The sequence below is a fragment of the Stenella coeruleoalba genome (genome assembly GCF_951394435.1).
Source record: "Stenella coeruleoalba genome assembly, chromosome: 9".
In the NCBI taxonomy this organism is placed as follows: Eukaryota; Metazoa; Chordata; class Mammalia; order Artiodactyla; family Delphinidae; genus Stenella; species Stenella coeruleoalba.
In genome coordinates, this window is record NC_137155.1 from 78,212,402 (window position 1) to 78,236,110 (window position 23,709).

The window sequence follows — 23,709 nt, forward strand, 5'->3', positions numbered from 1 at the left end:
TTTAAAATAATATTTTTAAACGTGATTTTAAAAATGTGTTTAAATGAGATTCCTTCAGAGAATTTCTTGGAACCATTTTATATCCTTATGTGTATTTAAATCCATTGACAATTTTATAACTGGATTCTGGGTTCTTTTGGGAGCACCATATTTTACATCTCTAAGGACCTTCTACATTGTGATTTTTTAAAGCTAGTCAATATTTTGCATTTGAATTTCTATTGATTGTCTTCACTTGCAGTAAGTCTTCAAACTCTCCTTATCAAGTGACCCCTACAATATCCATGAGCAAGTCTCTCCTATGTTTATAAAACAAAGAACCACTTTCTCAAACCCACATCTCCAGCCAGTTGCTGCCCCATTCTCTCCTTTCTTTTATCGCCACACGGCGTAAAAGAGCTCTTTCCTGTCCGCAGATTCACTCACTGTAATCTGGCTTCTGCTCCTTCCACGGCCCTTCCCAAGGTCCTTAGCAACTTGCTTGTTGCTACTTTCAATGAGCATCCTTCAGTCCTTTCAAGTGATTCCTGCAGCAACTGACTGATTGCCTGCTCCCTCCAGGAAACAGTTCTCCGGATACTTTGCTCTCTTGGCTCTCTTCCCACCTCTCTGGCCTCCTTGTCTCTGGCTTCTTTCTGCATTGCTTATCTCCTGCCAACTCTTTAGTAATACGTCTTAAGTCCCCTTTTTTTATGCTAAGTTCTCTGGGAAATTTCATCCATGTCCATGGTTTCGTTTACTATCTACATGCTGTCGAATGTAAAATTAATATCCGAAGTTCAGCTTTCTCTCACGTGCTTGAGACCTGTGTAGACAATTGGCCTAAGGGACCTTTGAATACAAAGATACCTCAAATGCAGCATGTCCCCAAATGAACTCACTGTCTTCCTCCACAAAAAGGCTCCTTTTCTTACCATCTCTAGCTCAATAGTTAACACAATTATCAATTCAGTTTCCCAAGTCAAAAGCCTGGACATCAACCTTGACCATCTCATTTTCTTTACCCAATAGAACAAATCACCAAGTCCTGGTAAGTTTATTTCATGAAGTCATCTTCTACTCAGTCTCACTAATTCAGCCCAAATACCAGCTATTATCTCCTTTCTTCCTGGGACACTGTAGTGCTACCCAGCTGGTCCTTTTCCCTGCTATCTTGCCTCACCTAACACACATTCTACACATAACATCCCAGAGTAATCTTTTACAAATGTAAGCAAGTTTCACTCCCCTGCTTAAAATCATTCCCATTGCTCTTAGGTAAAGTCCAAAATTCTTCCATGGCCCTTCATGATCTAACTGCCTGCCTTAGCCTTATCTCCTGATATCTCCCTTACCCGTCCTCTTTAACCATGTTAAACACCTTTTAGAAGTTTATTCTTTGAACAGTGATTCCCAGATTTTTCGATTTCATATGTTAGTAGTTTTTAGTAATTTTAAAAATAGGGTCATCTATTTATCACTGTCATTTCGTAAGAGAGGGGCCATTTTAATGCCAGAAAATGGGGCTGCCTTAAACTCAGTTATTATAATTGAATGACTTTAGGGGAATTCCCTGGCAATCCAGTGGTTAGGACTCCGAGCTTCCACTGCAGGGGTCACGGGTTCATTCCCTGGTTGGGGAACTAAGAACTCTGTATGCCGCACAGCACAGCCAAAAAATAAATACATACATAAATAAAATGTTTTAAAAATCTAAAAAAAACGAATTGAAGGACTTTAGCTTTGAAAAGACTTACAGTTTGGTCTTCATTTTCCCATTGATGAGTGAAAATTTCATTCTGTCCCGACAAGTCTCTGAGGTCTTTTATTTGGGAACCACTGTTATAGAAGAAACCATACTCTCTTGTACCTCAGGGTTTTTGCATGTTCTACTTCTTCTGCCTGGAATCCTTTTTCCATCTCCTTCTTCCCCGCTCCATCCTTTATCCTACAGGTCTCAGTTTAAATGTTCTTTCCTCTAGGATGGGAGGCCCCAGAACTGCCCTTCTCATGCTGTATTACAGGAGCCTATGTTCCCCATCTGTCTGCCCTACTAGACTGTAAGCTCTATGAGGGCAGATTTGTTTTGCAGTGTTTTCTTAGGGCCAAACACATTCCCTAAGAGCATAGAGAAAGTGCAAAAATTACTTGTTGAATATACTGAAGGAGCGAATGTCATATGAGAGCCAGACAAAAGTAATCAGTGACCTCATGGTAAAATGATAGTTTTGAGTCTCTGAATTGGTTATATAGCTTTATAATGTAATTACTTAGACTCATTCTTCTTAGATTTTTCTTATTTTTATCTTAAGGGTTATTGTATTCTTTCAATAGTAATACCTCGCTGGTTTATGAACTTTTCAAATTGTATTTAGCTCTAGTTATAGGTATGAAAAAAAACTGTATAATTAGAGCTATAGTTTTAACAGCTTTTATTCCCTAAAGAATATATTTTCCTATAGATTAAGCTCTAATGTATTTAAATAGAACTATAATGTTTTGTGTATGGGATTTCATGATTCCTCTGTTGCTCTCCTACTTGTGGCTAAAATACATTGTTACCTATAAATATTGCTCTAAATAAAATTTAAAAATAAGGATGTAAGTGTGCTATATGATACTTCAGATATTAAATAAACTAAAACTTTGATATTTAACGTATTATTGTATAAATACGTTCAGGATACTTCAGATATTAAATAAACTCTAGTACGCAAAAGTTTGACATTGGCTTTAATGTGTTTTATGTAAATATATTCAAGAAACACTTGAAGGTAAGGATATGAATTCACTGCACAGGCTATGGGTTGAAAGTGGCTCTTTTGGTGTTTGTGAAGCAGGAGAAAAATATATCCTATGAAACTGAGTCAATCACTATATCCAAAATGGATTGGGTCTTTTTCTTATCACATTTTGAAAATTTCTAGCAGTGTTTTTGTTTTGGGGTGGGCTGGATGGTAAGAGAAGTAATTTACAGCTAATTAGGACTCTGTTTCTCCTAGAATATGTCACTTTATCTGGGAGAGGGCAACAGCTGCTCCCCCCCAGTGAGCCTCAGGAGAAGCCAAACATTCTACAGTGGTGCCTGTTTAACCACTATCATGTTTAATCAACATGATAGAGTTTTGATGACATCTTCCCAGGCTGCCAAGATGATCATGGCTGTTTTGGTGACTGTGGATTTTGTTTGTATCATACAGGGTCTCTGGTTGGAAAGAAGCAGATATGGCTTCTCATTTGTGTGTGTTTTGTTTAGTTTTTCAGTAGGCGATCTTTAAATAGTATTTCCATTTCTGACTCACAATAATTTCATAAGCACATTGAAAATAAGTGCCCCCTGAAGAATATGGTTTAATCATTTTAGATAATTACAGGACATGTTTCCATGCACAAGATGGCAACGCAGAAGATGTGAAAACAGTTGTGTAAATGTGGTACAGCAAATGTTCATAGGTAACACTCCCTTTGATGCAGGTTTTTGAAAAGTCAGTACATAGGGGTGAGACAACATGGAAACTACCCAAGAAAGGTGGAGTCTTTTATGACGTAGAGAACACACTTAAACCTCGACCTTTTATTAGACGTTCCTACCGAAATTTTAGGTTCAAGTCATATTACTCTTATGTATATAGGCACCTTCCAATCAGAAATTATTTAGAATGCAAAAAAACCTCTAATCTGCTTCAAGTTATTTACGAGACAAAATCAAACACCACATGCATATATCCATACTTTCAGACACACATGTATGCACATATATATATATGACATATCCGCATCTAGTGTACATACAGACATGCATGCATTATAGTGTGGCGTATTACTACAGTCGTATATAATGTAGTAGGTAAGGACATATACTTTGTAGTCAAACAGACCTTTCTGGCCTTAGTTTGAACCAGGCTCCACTAATTATTGGCTGCTTGATTTTGAACGAGACATGATAAGTGTAAAAACACCAAATCCAACACAGAGTAAGTGCATGTGAAACTCAAGCTCTCATTATTATTGTTACATAGTGGCCATGCCAGTGCGAGTTGCAAGCCTCAAGAACCTTGGTCTTATGGCACAAGTCTGAAGACTGTCATGCTTAAATGGGAAAATATGAAAAAATAATAATGTTAGAGATATAGATGGCATCTCACTATCATCTGTAAATACCTTGAGAAAATGCACAGAATGAAAACAGCAGAGAATTGCCCCTAGCGCATAAAACCCCACATCTGCTGTTGCTTAGTAAAGCCCCAATCATCAATCGTTAGAAGGGAAGAAAGGGCTTCTCGGGGGAGAAGATGTGTAGAAGGAACAGACTTATTTGACCTCAATGGCCTGTGTTGTGTGATCTCAGGGAATGCTAAAAATGTCTGGGGATTTGCTGTTTTTGGAAGGAGACAGTCTAGTAATCTGAATCTGGGCACTGGGAACGCCTGAGTTCTAATGTCGTATTGACCAAGGAATTCCACCAGAGGCACTGGATGGGTGCTCATGTTCTGTGCTTTCAGATTCTAGTAAATGACGGACAGCCATTTCTCTTGCCTTGGAAGTCTTTCATCCCAGGATGTCCCAAAGAGATTTAAGATAAAACTTCTTGGAAGCAGCCCATAGTGTTGGATAAGGTAGAAAGTGTGGAGGGTGATAGATGTGATACTTACTTGGGGATTGAGTGGGTGTGAGATACCAGTATCCGGTTCTTTCTGTTTGAAGCAAAGTCTGAACTGGCTTCTCAGAGAAACTCTTTTTCATGCTTTGTGGAAGTCAAATAACTAGACGTGACATTTAGTAGTCAACAGTCTATGTTCCTGAATGTTTGAATAGCCCTCACAATCTAGTTACACCAATTGGTTTAATATTGTTTCAATGAAGTGACAATTTTAATCACCTTTGACTGGAGGATGGAAACATTTGCTTAGACTTTAACTCATTGGAAGCCCCTCAACTGGACTCAACTCTGTCCCCACCTCCCTTATTGGGAGCCTGACCTTCACAATCACCTGAGGTACCCAAGAGGCAAAATTGAATCTACGGGTTGGAGGTTGACCTGATTAAATTTGAACTGCAACTGTACAGAGTCCAACTTCTTATAGTGACTCTAGGAAATCTGAAGATCCTCTCTTCAACAGGAAAAAAAGACTTTTATTTGACAATCAAAAATAGAGTTTAAAATACAAGTAAATTTAAGAGAGGTAGAATAATTTTAAAACCTTTCTAAATGACAGGGTTTGGTAAGGGAAAGATGGTGAGAACCCCAAGTCTATAGAAGGAAAAGGGTAGTTATTTCCTACAGATCATTTGTTCTATGAATGTGGAAAGAATTTCGAGAGAAATCTAGTTCATTTTAATACGTTCTAGCAAGAGTACTTCAATAACAATGCCTTTCATATGTCCTGTGTTTTACAGCTCACAAAGCATTTCACATACATCATCCCACTTGATTCTTACAATTGCTGTAGGAGAGGACAGGAAAGGAGTTCATGAACTCTACTCTACAGATAAGGAAATCATTTTTTACAGTTAACCAAGGTAGTAAATGCCAGAGCTAGGATGCAGTCTGGGACTCCTGCCTCCAAATCCCAAGTCTTTTCCACCCCATCATTTTTAGTACAGATTAGGAGAGCATTGTTCAGAATAGTCAAAAAGTGGAAACAACGCAAACGCCCATCAACTGTGAATGGCTAAACACAGTATGGCCAATCTACACAATGGATTACTATTCAGCAACATGCTACAACATGGACAAATCTCAAAAGCATTAGGTTGAGTGAAAGAAGCCAGACACAAAAGAACACTATTTCGAGATTCCATTTATATAAAATGTCCAGCCAAGGCAAGTACATAGAGACAGAAAACAGATGAGCGGTTGCCTGGTGCTCGGGGGGTAGGAACAAAGGGTGACTGCAAGTGGGCACAGGGATCTTTGGGGGTACTGGAAATGTTCTAAAATTCTATGGTGGTGATGGTTGCACAACTTGGTAAATGTACTGAAAATAATCATTGAACGTTACACTTAAAGTTGAGTGAATTTTATGATATGTGAACTACATCTGAATACATCACTTAAAAAAAACAAAAACACAATAAGAAGAGCATGCCTCTCACTGACAGGTGGTACCATGGTTACAACCTCGCTGAGGTCGCCCAGCTAAACAGTGGAATCATCTGGCTCAGAGGAAAGCACTTGGTTCTTGTGCTGGCAGCACATGATTCATTAGTTTTGCTCTGCTGATAAGACCATTAAAAGCAGATGAGGACACAGCATTCAAGGGCAGCACCATGCTTGCTGCGTGCACCAATCTCACTGGCTCTCAAACACAAACAAACGCAGGCTGCTCTGCCGACCTCTGACATTTTCGTGCTGGTTGTAATATCACTTCCCCACCTTTTATTATTACCATTACTATTATTATTGTTTACAAAACACACAAAAACATACAGATTGGACAGCTAAAAATGAAGCTTTCCTGTCCCATTGAGGGCATACCTTGACAAGAATCATGTTATCGTGGGATGGGTCCTTTGTAACACTCATGAAAACTAGCTCTGATTCCCTGGGCGTTCAGTGGAAAGGAAAACAAGCAGAAATGGGGGGAGGGACGGCATTCCAGGGGAAATCAGAGAAGGTAAACTTTCAAAAGGCTGTGGATCTCAAGAACACAGGGGAACTGTGGAAGGAAAGGTCAGTGAGGAACTGTGAGTCTGTGCGAAAAGACAGTGCCTTTGATTTTCTGGATAAATTTGCCAATGAAAAAGCTCAGTAACCAGACACCAGCTCTCAAGCACTGACTGTCCCAACACTGGGCGCACCGAGTCCCCATATTCCTGGACTTTGACACTGAATTTACCTTCCTAGTCCCTTTTCACAGTGGGATCTCAGGTGTTCTGCCCTTTCAGTTACCACTGCCCTTCAGGACTGGAGTGGTAGTTATTTACGAGACAAAATCAAACACCACATGCATATATCCATACTTTCAGACACACATGTATGCACATATATATATATGACATATCCGCATCTAGTGTACATACAGACATGCATGCATTATAGTGTGGCGTATTACTACAGTCGTATATAATGTAGGAGGTAAGAACATATACTTTGTAGTCAAACAGACCTTTCTGGCCTCAGTTTGAACCAGGCTCCACTAATTATTGGCTGCTTGATTTTGAACGAGACATGATAAGTGTAAAAACACCAAATCCAACACAGAGTAAGTGCATGTGAAACTCAAGCTCTCATTATTATTGTTACATAGTGGCCATGCCAGTGCCAGAGTTGCAAGCCTCGAGAACCTTGGTTTTATGGCAGAAATCTGAATATTGTCATGCTTAAATGGGAAAATGTCATGCTTAGAGGAGGGAGCCCTCCCGGGGCACAGATCCAAGTCTTGGGTGGTCTTGGGTGCCGACCCTCCCCATCATTCTTCCTAATACACAGTGAGCAAACCTTCTAAAACTGTCATATCAACACCCAGGGTTACAACTAAACTAGTTGAGGAAATGAATGAAAGCCTCAGAACTTCCAGCACGCCCCAAGTAAAATTCCCTTTATTAGGACATCATATAATATATATCAAATTTGCTCCCGGTTCCATAAGTGGAATTCCATTTTTATGACCTGTGTTATAAGCTGGAAAACCTGATTGAGAAAATTCAGCTTTTCTTTCCTCACTATTGTATTTTTCTGCAAACCATTTTTTTGTCTTTACAATTTTAACATTGTCAGTTTACCTTTCCATTTACTTGCATGGGGCTCATTTTCACATGTTTGAATTAGTTCAGCAAAAGATACTTGAACCTACTCCACGCGAGGGAAAGCATTATCTGTGCTGTTAACAAATTTCTGTCTTTCATCCCATCTGTCTTCTATTATGGTACATTTGGAAATGACAAACTAGCAAATCTCAGTATGAGAAGCAGCTTGGACTTACAGAACATAACACTAATTATCACTTCCTAGCTGGGTATGCTTAAAGGGAATTTTTAACCTCTCAGAACTTCAGAACCCATTTTCACCCTTTGTAAAATGAAAGGCATAGTGTCTCTTTCATCGAGTGTTGCCTCGCACGCAGTAAGTGTCAGCTACACACAATTTTTTAAAAGGAGATCGGATTGCTATGTTAGACTACCTGGCACATTGAATTTTGTAAACTATAAATTATACAGTTGCAAGATATTATTGTTATAAATAGCTCTAATAATTTTAAATTTGACTCACGCTCATGACCACAGGTTGGCATTGCTGGGAGACTGGCTTGGCGGCCAAGCCCGAGAGAGAGAAGACTTGATAAGGGTATTGCCAGCTCTCATCTGATCCCCGTGGCCTGCCTTGTTGTTGTCTGTGCTGAGGCTGACCTTTGCCTGACATTCCCCCGGGAGCCTGTCTCCAGCTAATCTGAGAAGCTCCCAGCAGACTGAGTGAAGTCGGAAGCTTAACTTCCTTAGGGGTCATTGCATTGGTACAGCAGCTTTAGGACCAACCATCTGCAGGAAATGTTGAAAACCCAAATGCTTCTGCCTAAGTGAGAAACAGGTTAGATCTGGTTCAGGAAGCAACCTGGCACCTGTACAATGAGAGAGATGAGCTAAGCCTTAAAGAAAGAAAGAAAGAAAGAAAAAGTTAGGAATGACTGTTAACAGTGGATAGACAGTTGACATTTGTGAAAATAAGAGAATTTCCAGTTTCCCAATCTTGCAAGTGACCCTGTGGCATAGATTTTTGTGCTTCCTCATCAGCCAGTTGAGGACAATTTAAGTAAGAAAGGCATCCATGAAATGAACAAAAATGGCTTCACGAGATATGAACACATAGTGACCAGTTGGGCTAATTTGTCAGTCTGGGGGCCACACTCAGAGGCAGACTGATCATGAAGCAGGAGCTTCTGGGCCCTTGTGGCTGTTGGTGGTCCCAGGAGTAGTGGAGTGTTGGGAGCAGGGTGGGACAGCCGAGAATCCAGGTTATAATTAGGTAGCATTTCTCCATAAGCACTTCATGAGCTGCTTCAGAAGCAGAAAGCTCGAATCACCTAAGATCTAGTAGTTTGTCGTGATTCTATCAGTGTGTTTATATACAGCCTCATAACTAATCTTGTATTTAAATGTTTTTATTATTATTCTTAAAGAGGTCTCCCACACTGTAAAATCTCCAGGCTCTATAAGACCCGGGTCTACCCATGCCTACACTGCAAACCCTCTGGGCTTTGTATTTTTTTAAACGTACTTCCTGAACACCTGAGAACTATGCTAGGCCTTGGGGACGGTGAATGCGCAGACATGGTTCCTTCCTTGGGAGAAAACGCCTTTCCTGTGAAGACGATTTCATATGAAGCAATCCCAAGTGGGATGCTGCATGGAATGGAGTTTTTTTGGTTTTGTTTTGTTTTTATAAGAATGGCTAACTTTTTTTTTTTTTAGATGTTGGGGGTAGGAGTTTATTAATTAATTTATTTATTTTTGCTGTGTTGGGTCTTCATTTCTGTGCGAGGGCTTTCTCTAGTTGTGGCAAGCGGGGGCCACTCTTCATCGCAGTGCGCGGGCCTCTCACTGTCGCGGCCTCTCCCGTTGCGGAGCACAGGCTCCAGATGCGCAGGCTCAGTAGTTGTGGCTCACGGGCCTAGATGCTCCGCGGCATGTGGGATCTTCCCAGAACTGGGCTCGAACCCATGTCCCCTGCATTAGCAGGCAGATTCTCAACCACTGCGCCACCAGGGAAGCCCCTGGAATAGAGTTCTGTGGCAGTTGGGAGAACTAAGCTGGCCTCGGGAGAGGCCTCCTCTCGGGAGTGTTACTTAAGAGCAAGGAGGAAGACGCGTCGGCCTTGCAGGAGAGGGGAGGGCATGCGCAGTGGCTTGGAGAAGGAGCCAGCCTGGAGTTCAGAAGCCCAGCTTGGCTGAGGGTGAGGGTTGGAGAAAGCAACGCAAGTTGAGGCTGGAGAGGTGGGCAGGGCCTGATCCTGGAGCGGCCAGAGGGCACCGTGAAAGATTCTCTCTGAAGGACAATGGAAGCCATTCGAGGGTCTTAGGCCGAGAATGACCTGTTGAGATTTGCGTTTTCAAAAAATTACTCTGGCTATATTGTGGCAAAGGGAAAACTTTCAGTCATCAGAGAAAATGAGGACAGGAGCTTAGACTCAAGTTGGGACCAGGGGAGTGGTCACACACGAGGTAGGATTCAAGAGCTTGGGACCGAATATGACAATGTTGGTGAGAGAAGGTGACACACAGCCTCCACAACTGGATGGATGAGGATACCGTTTTCAGAAATGTGAAAGCCTTCGGGGTGGGCGGGGGGAAGGTGGAAAGAGAGAAATCATATTTGGAGCAAGTCGAGTTTTTGGTGCCGGTGACACCCCCAGATGAAGTTTATCTTGATAGTTTCATAAATCATTCTTGAACTTGAGGACACAGATTTTAGCTCAGTAAAATGACATGTCATTATAAATCTTGGCCCTTTGGGATACTTTCAAATCATTGAAACTACATATATGAAATCTGTGAGTGACAAGTGCCTACGGCAGAACAAAGCCGAGGACCAGGGGAAATGCAAGTTTTATAAATGTGCTCCTGCAATACATTCACTTAACTCTGCTTTGTGGTTATAGATAAGAAACGCCTATACAGTTTTTTTTCTTTTCCATTAGGCTTTGTTATAGGACATTGAATATAGCTCCCTGTGCGATACAGTAGGACCTTGTTGTTTATCCATCCTATATATACTAGTTTGCCCAAAACATTTTGAAATACGAACAATTCCTGAAATTACCAAATTCTTCCTGAAATGTGGGGATTATTAAAGAAAACGTATTGATAGGAACTTTCAGCATTTCTGAACATTAAGAGCCAAAAGTACAAGCCAAGAAACTCACCTTTAGGGAGAGGGTCTCCCGCCTTGCCGAGCATTAGGCTGAAGTAGTTATTACTTACAAGTGGAGTTAGGAGGTCTCTGATCGCTGCCTAAAAATGTTATTTATTGAAATACCAGGTGTGCTGGCAGGGCTGGCAGTGCTGATTTTTGGAGATGCTGGTGAGTTTTGCTGTTGTTGAGTCTTCGTGAATACGAAGACACTTGCTGATGAACCGTTGCCTGTATTTAAGAAGGCAAATTCTGGCTATGGGATAATGTTAGAGAATTTTTCCACTTAACTTTAGACGATAATAAAGTCCCAAACTCGTTGACCTGGCCCTTCAAACAAAAAATATTCAACATCGATATGCATCTACCAGGTGCCAGACATGACGGTGGTGGCTACAAAAAAAAAAAAAAGAGTTGCAGGGGAGGCGAGTTTCTGCCTAGCTCTATACCTCCTCCCCACCTCTATACCAAAGAATGCCCTGTTTTTGTTACGTTTTTGTTTTCATACTCCTGTGCGTTTGCTCCGGAGGCTGCTCTCTCTGCCAGGAAATCTCTTTAGGGCTCCTGTGCCTTCTCTGACTGCACCCACGTGGGCTGCCTTGCTTCTCCATCTGTATTTATTCCACGGCTCTTGTCTTGCTAGCACCTTGGCGAAGCTGTCACTGCACTGTGTTACTGTCAGCTGTCTGCCTCTCTCCCGGGAGTATGAGCTCCTGAGGGCAGGGACTAGATCAATTTCTATTTATCTGTTTAGAATCCTAGCTTCCAGCACGGTACCTAGCCACACAGCAGGTATTTGGTAAATGGGTGTTGAGTAAAGAAACAAATAATAGCATTTTTGAGAGGAAACTAAAGGGAAAAAAAGGTTGAAAGAAAAAAAAAAAACTGTTTTCACCAAAAAGGGAATCGCTGATGTCCTGGGAAATAGTGTGTATCAGATTGACAATCAAGAAGCATGAAAAGAATTCTCTCCAAGATAGAGAATTTTTTAAAGAGAAAATGCAAATCTTCAGATGGCTTATAGTATTGTGGACTCTAAAAAGCAATTCTACTCAAAAACACAGTGTGATCAGGTAAAAATCCCAAAACAGAAAATGCTGGTGCTAGGAGCACACATGAATGGGAATTTTTTCCCTCAGTGTAGACAAGGTTGCAAAGAAATCTAAATTATTCATCATACTTAGGTCTGGCCAGGGTTGGGCAGTGATGTTTAATTACTCAGCAGAATTTTATCCAATGGATTTAAAGTTTCTGGAGAAAAAGTAAAGAGGGATCCAGTGAACTAAGCTCATCCAGGAGCTGTGATTATTATCGTAATCAGAGTGATTTGTAACACACATATTAGAATATCTGAATGACCATTGTTCTTAAGGTAGTGTCTTGAGAGGCCATAATTCTTTTCAGTGATGCTGGCACAGAGAAGAACACTTTAATGTCTCCTCTTCCAGAGCTATTTTCAGAGTCATTCATGGGCCACCCAAGATTTGGAAGAAGAAACTCACATGAGACCATATTTATTCTTGGTTGTTCCAATGAGAAGACTAAAATATATGTGTAGTGATTTTTCAAGAGATCAGTTTCGACACAATAGAAAAAAGAATTTTCTAGTGATTTGAGCCATCCTACAGTGGAGTGAATTTTTGGTAATGTACAATTTTCACTGAAAGTGTTCAAGCAAACACTAGATGACCATTTATAGAAGTGATGGGGGATTGATGTGTTTCAAAGTCCCTTAAAAAGCTGAGAATCTGTGATTCCAAGGATATCTGAGTCATTAGTTTATAGTCACGTTAGTTGTGTATTATAATCTGCATCAAGCCCTCACTTCTCTAGGTCTGTGCTCATATGTCACCATATTAAAACAGAGATCTTTCCTACATGAAATATTACTCTCACAATCTTCTTCCTTCCCATTTACCCTGATTTATTTCTCTCCATTGAGCTTCTGTCTGATATGTTCTGTATTTACTTGTTTATTTACATATTGTCTGTCTCCCCCAACAAGACTATAAACTCCACAAAGGAAGGGACTTTGCTGTTTTTCTTCAGTGCTCTAACTCCAGCTCTTAAATTAGAATCTGACACACAGTGTATGTTCAGTAAGTTGTCAAATAAAAATAATACTGAAATATTACAGAAAAGTTATAAACACGAGAGAAAGAACAAAACACAATTTCATTTTTTGGTACATAATTGCATCTCTCTAAATTTGTATACTGGTCAACATAGCATATGGGCCTAATACAGAATTGTTGAAGAAATGAACCTGTACTATTATTTTAATGTATTTTTTCATCTTTTTTTCCAAAAAACACATAGGTTTTTACATAGTTGTAATCATCATTTTTTAACCTAAAATGTCATTATTCAGCCAAATAATTCATCTTATTCACCAGATTTGGATATAATAATTTGATGTCATTTCCAAAAATCAAACCCATTTTCACATTAAAAAGATGTGTCACCATTAAGGCTACACAAAGGTATATGCTAGAAGCCACAAAAAAAACAATGAACTCATCATTTCTAATATCATAATCATCTCTCTCACTAGTATCATTGAAAAGAGTCATAGTTATTTTGGGAGGCAGACTACCACAATGAGTTAAGGTCATAAGTAGTTAGCCAAAACATTCTTGCAAAAAAAAAAAATTGGAGGACTTCCACTTTCTGGTTTCAATACATACTACAAAGCTATAGTAATTATGCCTAGGTGGTATTTTCATAAGAAAATAGACTTACAGATCTATAGAACATAATTGACTGACCAGAAATAAACCCTTACATTTGTGGCCAATTAATTTTCCACAAAGGCACCAGTGCAATTCAATAGGAGAAGGCCTAGTCCTCAAAAAAAAAAAAAAACGAAGACAATTGGACATCTGTATACACAAAGATGAATTTAGACCATCACCTTACACATATGCAAATATTAAGTCAAAATGAGTAATAGACTTAAATATAAAAATCAAAAACTATAAAACTTAGAAGAAAACATAAGAGTTAGTCTCTCAGACCTTGTGTTAGGAAAAGATTCCTTAGTTATAATACCAAAAGCTCAAGCAATAGAAGAAGAAATTGAGAAACTAGACGTTATCAAAATTAAAAACATTTGCTTTTCAAAAGACACCAACAGACAATTCACAGAATGGGAGAAAAATCTGCAAATCATATATCTGATAAAGAACAGAATATACAAAGAACTCTTATAACTCAGTAATAAGAAGATAACCCAATTTAAAACTGAGCATAAGATTTGAATGAATATTTTACCAAAGTAGATACAAGATGACCAATAAACACATGAAATGGTGCTCAGTGCCATTAGTTATTTGAGGAACGAAATTTAAAACTATAATGAGCTACCATTTCACAGGCACTAAAATAGCTATAATCAGAAAGAAGAGCAATGACAAATTAGAATGTGGGGAAACTGGAACTCTCATCATTGATGGTGGGAAAGTAAATTGGTGCAGCGGTTTTGGAAAATAATTAGTTTCATGAAAAGTTAAACGTAAATTTACCATATAACTCAGCAGCTCCACTACTGCATACCTACCCAAGAGAAATGAAAACACATGTCTACACAAAGACTTTCACATTAAGTGTTCATAGCAACATTATTTATAACTACCCAAACCTGGAAACAACCCAAATATTCACCGACTGCTGAATGCATAAACAAAATAGCATAATTATACTTGTGTTGATAAATGTATATTTCTGTGCAGATACATTTTAACCAATGTTTCTATATCTCTATGCTAAAATGATATATTTATGAAGCCCTGTAAACTATGTATATATTTCATCACATTCATAAGAATATGGGCACATATATAATTTCAAATTAGCATCTCTTCAGTTTTCAACCCAGATGCAAATCTAGTTGCAAATTTCTAGCTCCACCACTTCTTAGCTCTGTGGTCATGGGCTAGTTACTTAACCTCTCTGAATCTGTACTAGTAAAATATGGGTAATAGTGTACACCTTCCAGGACTGTGGGATTAAATGAGATAAAATGTATAAAATGCTCAGCACTAGGCTGGCACAGTGTCAGTCCTTAATAAATCACACCCAGTATTATTATTTGTCTTTTTGGAGTTTTAGTTGCAAATCTAGTTGTTTACTAATATTCAGGGGTGAGAAGAAGGAAGCCATTTTGTGCAGAGGAGAGAGCTACATCTCTCCTAGCTGTCCAACTTTTTCACTTAATTTCTCAGAGCCTCAGTTGCCAAAATCTGTAAAGGAGGATAATGGAAGTCATCTCACAGGACTTATGATCAGGAAAATTACATTCAAGTGCTTTGCAAACTGCAAAATGCAAGGTAAATAGGAAAGTGCTATATTATTATAGCCTTCTGTTCCCATCAACGCCACCCACAGTATGTTTTTAGGAGAACCAGAATAACTAGAGGGATGTGCAGTCATTTCTTATCCTGGGAGATTATAAGGAAAGAATCTTTTTATGACAGTGGTGGTGGTAGCGAGGCATTTTCAAAATAAATGTTACCCCCTTGTTGTCTGAATACAAAGCAAGAACTGGGCTACTCCCTATCTGAAGCACTGTCTGCCTGTCCTCATGAGCTATCAGGCTCAGCTAAATATGTCCCTGGCCAGTATGTGAATAATCCCCACTGGTTCCGAGACCTCCATCCACCACCGATGTGACATTCTTTGTGTTCAAATGTCTAGCTGACGTCTGATGCTTAAAACAGCCTATGTCTTCACCCCTCTCTGCATTGTCACAGCCTGTACCACCACTCTTAAAAGGCTATCGCAGGCACTCCAGGCACCAGTTGCTAACCAGCCTACCCACTTGTTTCCCCTGCCTGCTGCTGGCTGCCTTGAATGCCTCGTGCTCCGAGCTCCTTGTGGGTCTGACAGAGCAGGGACCATGTCTACCTTCGGCTACAGGAGAGGACTTAGCAAATACGAATCCATCGATGAGGATGAACTCCTGGCTTCCCTGACAGCCGAGGAGCTGAAGGAGCTAGAGAGGGAGCTGGAAGATATTGAACCTGATCGCAGCCTTCCCGTGGGGATGAGGCAAAAGAGCCTGACCGAGAAAACACCCACGGGGACATTCAGCAGAGAGGCACTGATGGCCTACTGGGAAAAGGAGTCCCAGAAACTCTTGGAGCAGGAGAGGCTGGGGGAGTGTGGAAAGGTAGGCTCTCAGATTTTTCTTTCTTTAGCTGCTCCCACGGCCCTACCCCGAACCCAGGAAGCTGTTTTTTCTAACTTTTCAGCCCTCCTCACTTTTCTTTTCTTATAACCCACTTGTAGCTGCTATTGAAAATCTTCTCAGGCTGAAATAGTCATCTAACTTTTATGGCCACCCAATGGATTATATGTAAAATTCTTAGTTGGGGTCCCATGATTGACAAGGATGGGATCTTCAAGAAGAAAATAATTCACAAGCAAAGCATGGGTTTAAATATTTTGCCAAACATAAGTCTCATTTGAGTTATAAGTTGGGGATGCGGCATAATAGAAATGTAGATGTATTTATATATGTGTATAGATATGTGTGTGTGTGTGTATAGATAGTGGTTAACTAAATTTATTCTCTTCTATAAAGACGAAAGGGTGTACTCTGGTTGCTTGGACTGTGATGTGACTATAGTAAAAATAATTCTTTTTTTTCCAACAACAGGAAGTGTGGGGTGGTGAGAAGTATATGGGGCAGAGAGTCAGGGGACCTTATTTCTACTCCCTGCTCTGTGCCTAACTTTTAAGATCTTAAACAGATAGTCGCTTCTGCAGGGTTCTTTTTCCCATCTGTCGATGGAGGACATTGGATCCAGTGTTTCTTTTGTGAGTCAAACACCCTTTTGAGATTTTGATAACTTATGGACCTTCTAAAGAAAATGAACGTGTGCTTGTGTAAACATACACAAATTTTACATAGAATTTCAAAATGATGACACACATCCTGAAACCCACCTAAGGACCCAAGTTAAGCATGCCTGTGTAGATGATCTCTAAGATTCTGTTCTATTTTATAATGGTGATTCTAAGGCCAGGAAATGTGCTTATATTAGAGGTCAGACTTATTAAGCTCTTGTTCTCTGACCTGTAAACAGTTACTTTGAATTTGCCAAATGAATCATTCACAGAAGGAAGTTCAAAAAACTAGGCTCTGGGAAAATATTGTAGTAATGAAAATAAGAATGTCAAAATAACAAATTCCTGAATTTGTGGAAGAACACTGGTCAGGAGCAACAGTTTAATACCTCTGTGCTCCACTGGAATCATCTCAAATCAAAATGGCCCAAAGCCAATGGCGAGACTTCCATGGTACTAATCTAGGCGCTGTTAGATGATCTTGATGATAGGGTGTGTTGGCCACATTTTTAGCAAGATATGTGTGAGTCTTGTCCATGTCAATCATCGCAGGAAGGGCCACTGGGATCAGGCCAGGAGCTGCCAAGGCTACGGTGGCCGCCTGCAATGAGGGGCTGAAGGAGTGGGGTGGTGGTGAGAAGGAAGGATACACATGATGGGCCAGGATTGGGGTTGGTCAGTTCTTCCACAACCATGATTTTCAGAGGTCTTTTTTTTCTTTTTTTTTCTGATGTGGAAATGTGTGTCCAAAATCTGATCAAATATAAGTATGACATTTTCCTAACAGTTCTTAAAGATGTTCCTTAATAAAAAGATTAAAATTGCCTCATAATGTCCAGGACAGATAGCCATTGGAGCAAGGACCAAGCAAAGGCATTTTAATGGCATAATGTCTTGAGATCAGTGGAAAACAAAGGGCAAAGCCTGTTGTCAGCTGTTGATGAAACCCACTAGCTCCTGCCAAAGGTTTTGCTGATCCCTGATCCCTGCCAATAGCTTATCAGCTCAATTAGAGAGGCTTTATGTTGATGAACTTTGATTCCTTTCTCAGCTAGTTAACTTTTCTCCCGCTACCCTTTCCCTGCTGGCTAGTTGTCTCTGGAGTCACAAGGAGCGCTGAGCAGAAGCTTGCCAGTGGAGGGTGTCGATCCATTTCCACTCCAGGAAAAAGCTCAAAGCAGCTGACTGGTGGGTAGGAGGGGGAGGGGGACGGCAGCGTAAGCGAAGAGCAGCCCGGTACGGACCATGAGAAGGAGACAATTATTAGGCTCCTCCTGGCTCTGTAAACGCTTATGAAAATCCTGTTCAACCCCTAGGGACTGACAGCCTCTGCCCAGCTGGACTCACACAAACTTATCCTGCATTAAACAGCTCCAAGAGGCCTTGCCGACCCAAAGATGTAGCTCCCCTAGCTTGAGTGTCTGCCGGGCTTCAAGCATAGGTGCCAATGAGTACATTCATTTTATTTCACTGAATTCTTACCTTCTGGACATGAAAACTGAGACTAGGAGAGGTGAAGAAACTCATTTGAGATAAACAGCGTCTAGCTGAAATTCAAACCAAGTTCTGTTGGCACAAAGACTGTGATTCTCAGAATGTGGGTATATCAGCATCACCTGGGATCTTCTCAGAACTCCTAATTCTAGGACTCCCCCAGACCTGCTGAATGAGCAGCTCTGGGAATGGGGCCCAGCACTGTGGCCTCACAAGCCCTCTGGGTGGTTATGACACACACTGGTTTGAGAACCACTCAACTCTACTGCAGTTTCTTTGAGACTCCTCTCCACAGAGGTTTAGTGATTTGTCTAAGATCAACCCGCTCTTTATGCATAGAACCAGAACCAGAACGGAACCAAGCCTCCTTTTTCATGTAATGGTGCCAGGGAGGTAATGAGGAGAAATGGTTAGACACCCTCTTCTTTTTGCCTAATCTATGGCCTAAGTGTACCAACATCGCCCCCCAGCACCTCATGCCCCCCCCTCCATCTTCCCCCCCCTATATTCCTGCAAGGATCTGGGTTAACTACAGAGCAGTGGCAGATAGGTGATCTGGAACAGTGCAGTCAGTACAAGTGCCAGAATAATTTTGAGACTAGGCAATGATTGTTTTTATATCCTCCTTCCTCCCCCTCTAGACACCTTTCTCCCTTCTGCTGTTCTTCTCTTAGATGTCCCCCACCCAGGATGACTAACCATCTCAGATTGTCTGGGACTATCTAGATTTTAGAACTAAAAATGCTGCTTCCTGGGATACCTTTCAGTCCTGGGCAAACCAGGACGGTCGGTCACCTTCCCCCGACCCCAGCCCCATCAGTAGTTTTCTCCTAGGCCTTGTCCCTTCTCTCAGCGGCTGTTAAAACCAATGTCAATTTAGAGCCATTCCGTTAACAAATGTTATTGAGTCCCTACTACGTGCTGAGCGCTGTGCAAGGTGAACAAAACAGACATGATCCTTCTCCTTACCCCACAAGCAGTCTTTTGAGAAAAATGACAAATCATTAAATAGGTACTTTATTGGAGGAAGTACAACACTGTGGGAACACATCACAAGGATAATTTAAGGAGGTGTCAGAGACATTTCTGGAGGAAATGTCATTTAGATGTTACAGGACAACTCATTGCTGGATAACAGTTTCGCATATGACCTCTCCAGATACATTTAAGGGGAAAATATCTCTTGCAGATAAAGCCTAAAGTTCTTTTAAAAACTAGAGGTTATAATTTAATAGTGGTATGACAGGCAGTATACCTTGAATTTTGTGACAGGTCCCTTTCTTCCAAATATTGAAACAGCTAAAAACATATACTTACAACACACACACACACACACACACACACACACACACACACACACACTGTATCACTCTCCCTCCTCCTCCTGAATAAGTGAGTAAAAAATCAAGACTGGAGGAGGCAACCGAGGAGCGGCCCCTTCCCCAGGCCATCGCGTGGTGCCTGCTATTCCAAGCAAGTGGATAACTGGAGGCTATTTTGTGATAGCAACTGGGCAAGCAAACCTGGAGACCAGCACAGTGTTTTCCAAAGCTCATTCCATACGCCTCGGCCTGGAGTCAAAAACATTTCCAGTGTGGAGGGAAGAATCAAGGCTTTGGGGACAGGAAAGCGACTCAGGACTTTAGAGAAAATAACGGACTAAAAAGATCGCATTAGAGAAAATCGGACTCTGTCAGCAAGTTCGAGATTTTTATTTTATCAGAAAAGGTAGCAAGAAAAAGAGAGATGGGGTCACCTGAGCTTCTCAGTACAAAGAGTCTTGTAAACAGGAAAGACAAAGATGGGATGAAATTGTGTTTGCCTGAAAGTCTTTCAGAATTAACACCTGGTAACTAATTTAAGACCATCAGGCTGAGGCAGTGGCTTGCTTCAAGATTTTCTACTGTTCTCTGCTGTTCCACATTACGGTTGGAATCTAGCTGGTGCCAAGGGCGATTATCTTTCCCATCTCGTGTCTCCTGCAGTCCTGTCTCATTTAACCCTGTGATAACGCGAGATTTCAAGCTGATTTGCTGAAAAGGGTGACCTGATTGAGTTTCTGCAGAGAGCTGGGTTTTGACCTGCTGCTGCCCTGAACAAGCAGCCCTGCCCCCTCGGCTTCTTTCCCCAGAGAAAGGACAGAGACAGCCTCAGCTTTCAGGCGCTGTGGAGTCTCTGAGTCCCTGTGCCAGGCTCTACCCCAGAGGGACATGCCCCGCCTCTGTCTACACTGAGACAGGACGGGGCAGAGGGCTCTGGGCTCCTGTCACATAGGCTATAGGAGGCAAATTGGGGGAAGAATTTTTGAACATTGAGAAAGGGAACCCATGCACCTGTTGTATATTTTCGTTGTCACTCGTATGTTTGGGATGGAGAAATGAGGAAGGACAGAGGGGTGATTCCCTAAGTGACAGTTGAATTTGCTAAACTGTAATAGACTAGGAGTCAAGTAGTTCAGAAGAGGTAGTCAAGAGAATAAAAACTTTATCAAGGGCTTTCCAGAGCAGAAGTTCCGACACATCTGTTCCAACTGGTAAGATGATAGCAAACTTTTATTCAATAAACTGAATTCTGCATATTTATTTTGCAGAAAACAAAAGAAACGTTTGTAGAAAAAGCTGTTGGGCTATGCAAGGAAATATTAACCTTGGTCACCCAAACTAGAGAGCTCAGAAGGTGGAGATGAACTTTTTTGTCTTATATACTTCCGTGTTACTTGCTGTGTGTTACTTTTAAAAAAGTTTATTGAGATGTAACTGACATATCACATTGTATGAGTTTTAGGCGGACAACATGATGATTTGATCCATGTATGTATTGCAAAACCATGTGTTACTTTCGTAAATTTTAAAAATGTGCTTAGAAATGACAAACTTAATGAGGATACCATGCTCTTTAGGTTGCAGAAGAAGACAAAGAGGAGAGTGAGGAAGAGCTTATCTTTACTGAAAGTAACAGTGAGGTTTCTGAAGAGGTGTATACGGAAGAGGAGGCCGAGGATGAGGACGAGGACGAGGATGAGGAGGAAGAGGACCGCGAAGGAGAGGAAAGAACAATTGAAAATGAGAAAGGGATGAATGGATCTGTACATTACGGTAGTGTCAATTCTGACAACTCGAGGCCAGAGACATTTAAAAGCCAAATTGAAAACATACATCTGACCAACGGCCACAGCGGAAGGAACACAGAGTCCCCGGCTGCCATCCACCCCTGTGGAAACCCTACGGTGATCGAGGATGCTCTGGAAAAGATGAAAAACAACGACCCTGACACCACGGAAGTCAATCTGAACAATATCGAGAACATCACGTCGCAGACCCTCATCCGTTTCGCGGAGGCCCTCAAGGCCAACACGGTGGTGAAGACCTTCAGTCTGGCCAACACGCACGCCGACGACAGCGTGGCCACCGCCATTGCGGAAATGCTGCAAGTCAACCGCCACATCACCAGCGTCAACATCGAGTCCAACTTCATCACGGGCAAGGGCATCCTGGCCATCATGAGGGCTCTGCAGCACAACACTGTGCTCACCGAGCTGCGCTTCCACAACCAAAGGCACATCATGGGCAGCCAGGTGGAGATGGAGATCGTCAAGCTGCTGAGGGAGAACACCACGCTGCTGAGGCTGGGTTACCATTTCGAGCTCCCAGGACCAAGAATGAGCATGACCAGCCTCTTGACCAGAAACATGGATAAACAGCGGCAGAAGCGGATGCAGGAGCAAAAGCAGCAGGAGGGGTACGATGGGGGAGCCAACCTTAGGACCAAAGTCTGGCGAAGAGGGACGCCCGGCTCTTCACCTCACGCATCCCCCAGGCACTCTCCCCGCTCATCCCCCAAACTCCCCAGGCAAGTCCAAAGCGTGAGGAGCCGTCCTCCATCGCCGGTGGCCCCGCCCCCTCCGCCGCCCCCTCTTCCTCCCCAAAGGCTGCCGCCCCCCCCTCCTCCACCGCCACCCCCTCCGCCCCCAGAGAAGAAGCTCATCACACGGAACATCGCAGAAGTCATCAAACAGCAGGAGAGTGCCCAGCGGGCCTTACAAAATGGACAGAAAAAGAAAAAAGGGAAAAAGGCTAAGAAACAGCCAAACAGTAACCTAAAGGAAATTAGAAATTCCCTGAGGTCAGTGCAGGAGAAGAAAATGGAAGACACTTCCCGACCTTCTACCCCACAGAGATCAGCTCATGAGAATCTCATGGAAGCTATTCGGGGCAGCAGCATGAGACAGCTAAGGCGCGTAAGTAACCCGAGGGCAGACCCTGGGGCACAGACCTCGTAAAGGAGCCGGCCTCCACCGCACAAGGGTACCAAAGTCGCCTTTCAAATACTTAATCAATATTTTAAATGTTTTAGTATGCCAGAGCAGGCGACCAAATTTGGAGCTTCAGAAGCAGGTCACCAGATAGCACATTTCCATTTGAGAGATGTGCCTGGTCCACCTCCTTGGCATCTCAGTCTTTTAAGGGCCAGGCTCATCTTAAGATACTTCAATCTAAAAAAAATCCCGATTTCCTTAATAAGAGAATCAGGGCATTATCATCTACATTCCAGAACAGATTCATCACTTGTCAAAAATTTTACCACAGAGTTGCAAGTGATTTAAAACCTACTTTATAACATAAAATTTGAGTACCAACGGGCAATAATCTATATCTGAGTTCTTCCTGGAGAATACTGCTAAAGACATACTCTACAGATATTTTTTTCACTTTATCATTTGTACTGTTTTTATTGAAAGAAAATCCCCTATTTTTGTAGGTGGAAGTTCCAGAAGCTCTGCGATAAAAACCCGATCTTTAGAAGAGGATGCAGAATTATTCAGTGGTATTAGATAAAATGCATTGTGAGATGTTTCTAAAATACCTTCTTTAATTTGAAATGTTCTCTGACTTTAAAAGTAGCCTCACCCATTAATTCCAAAGAGAATTTGAAGAAACTATCACCATGTTTCTTCTGTAAATATGAAAATAAACTTCTTTTTTATGTCATGAGATTTGTATTGGCAAGAAGCAGTTTATTTAAACATGCTCTGGCTGTGTTGGTAATTCTGAGCTGTAATGAGTTAATGAAATGTGCTGTTATTTTTGTAATCCCAATAAATTTGGATTGAAGTTTTTCGTTTCTTTTTTTTAAACAAACTAATTTTTTTTTGTAAATTGATATTCACATCTGTCAGGTGTGTTTGTAACCTTGCTAAATATTAAAAATATTACATTCTCAGCCCCCCCAAAAGATTTGGGTCCTTAGCATTTGCCTTTGTTTTCTCATGTCTAAGAAAATCTGATCAGTGATCTCTGAAGGTCTGGAATCAAGAACCTTCTTAAAAGTCTTTTTGGTAGTGAGATAAAAGCTTGGGAAATGACCCCAAAGTGACCATTATCATCTTAGATGCATGGATGTTGGACCCAGGATGGCAGCTGACACTCCCATATTTCCATAAGGCTGATAGGTACCCAGAAGTCATTCAATCATTTATAATTAAAACCAACTATTTCTGGAAGAAAAAAAAAAAAAAAAACAGTTGAAAGTTAGAAATCTCTT

At 41.3% G+C, this 23,709-nt stretch overlaps 1 protein-coding gene across 1 annotated transcript; it reads left to right on the forward strand.

The window, feature by feature from the left end:
* Positions 1 to 15,721: 15,721 nt before the first annotated feature.
* Positions 15,722 to 22,988, forward strand: LMOD2 (leiomodin 2; the record flags this gene model as incomplete). Its single annotated transcript, XM_079931806.1, has 3 exons — positions 15,722 to 15,994; positions 21,068 to 22,405; positions 22,927 to 22,988. The coding sequence occupies 3 exons, from the start codon at positions 15,722 to 15,724 to the stop codon at positions 22,951 to 22,953; spliced, it is 1,638 nt and encodes a 545-aa protein (XP_079787932.1). The 3' UTR covers positions 22,954 to 22,988.
* Between the last annotated feature and the right edge of the window lie 721 nt (positions 22,989 to 23,709).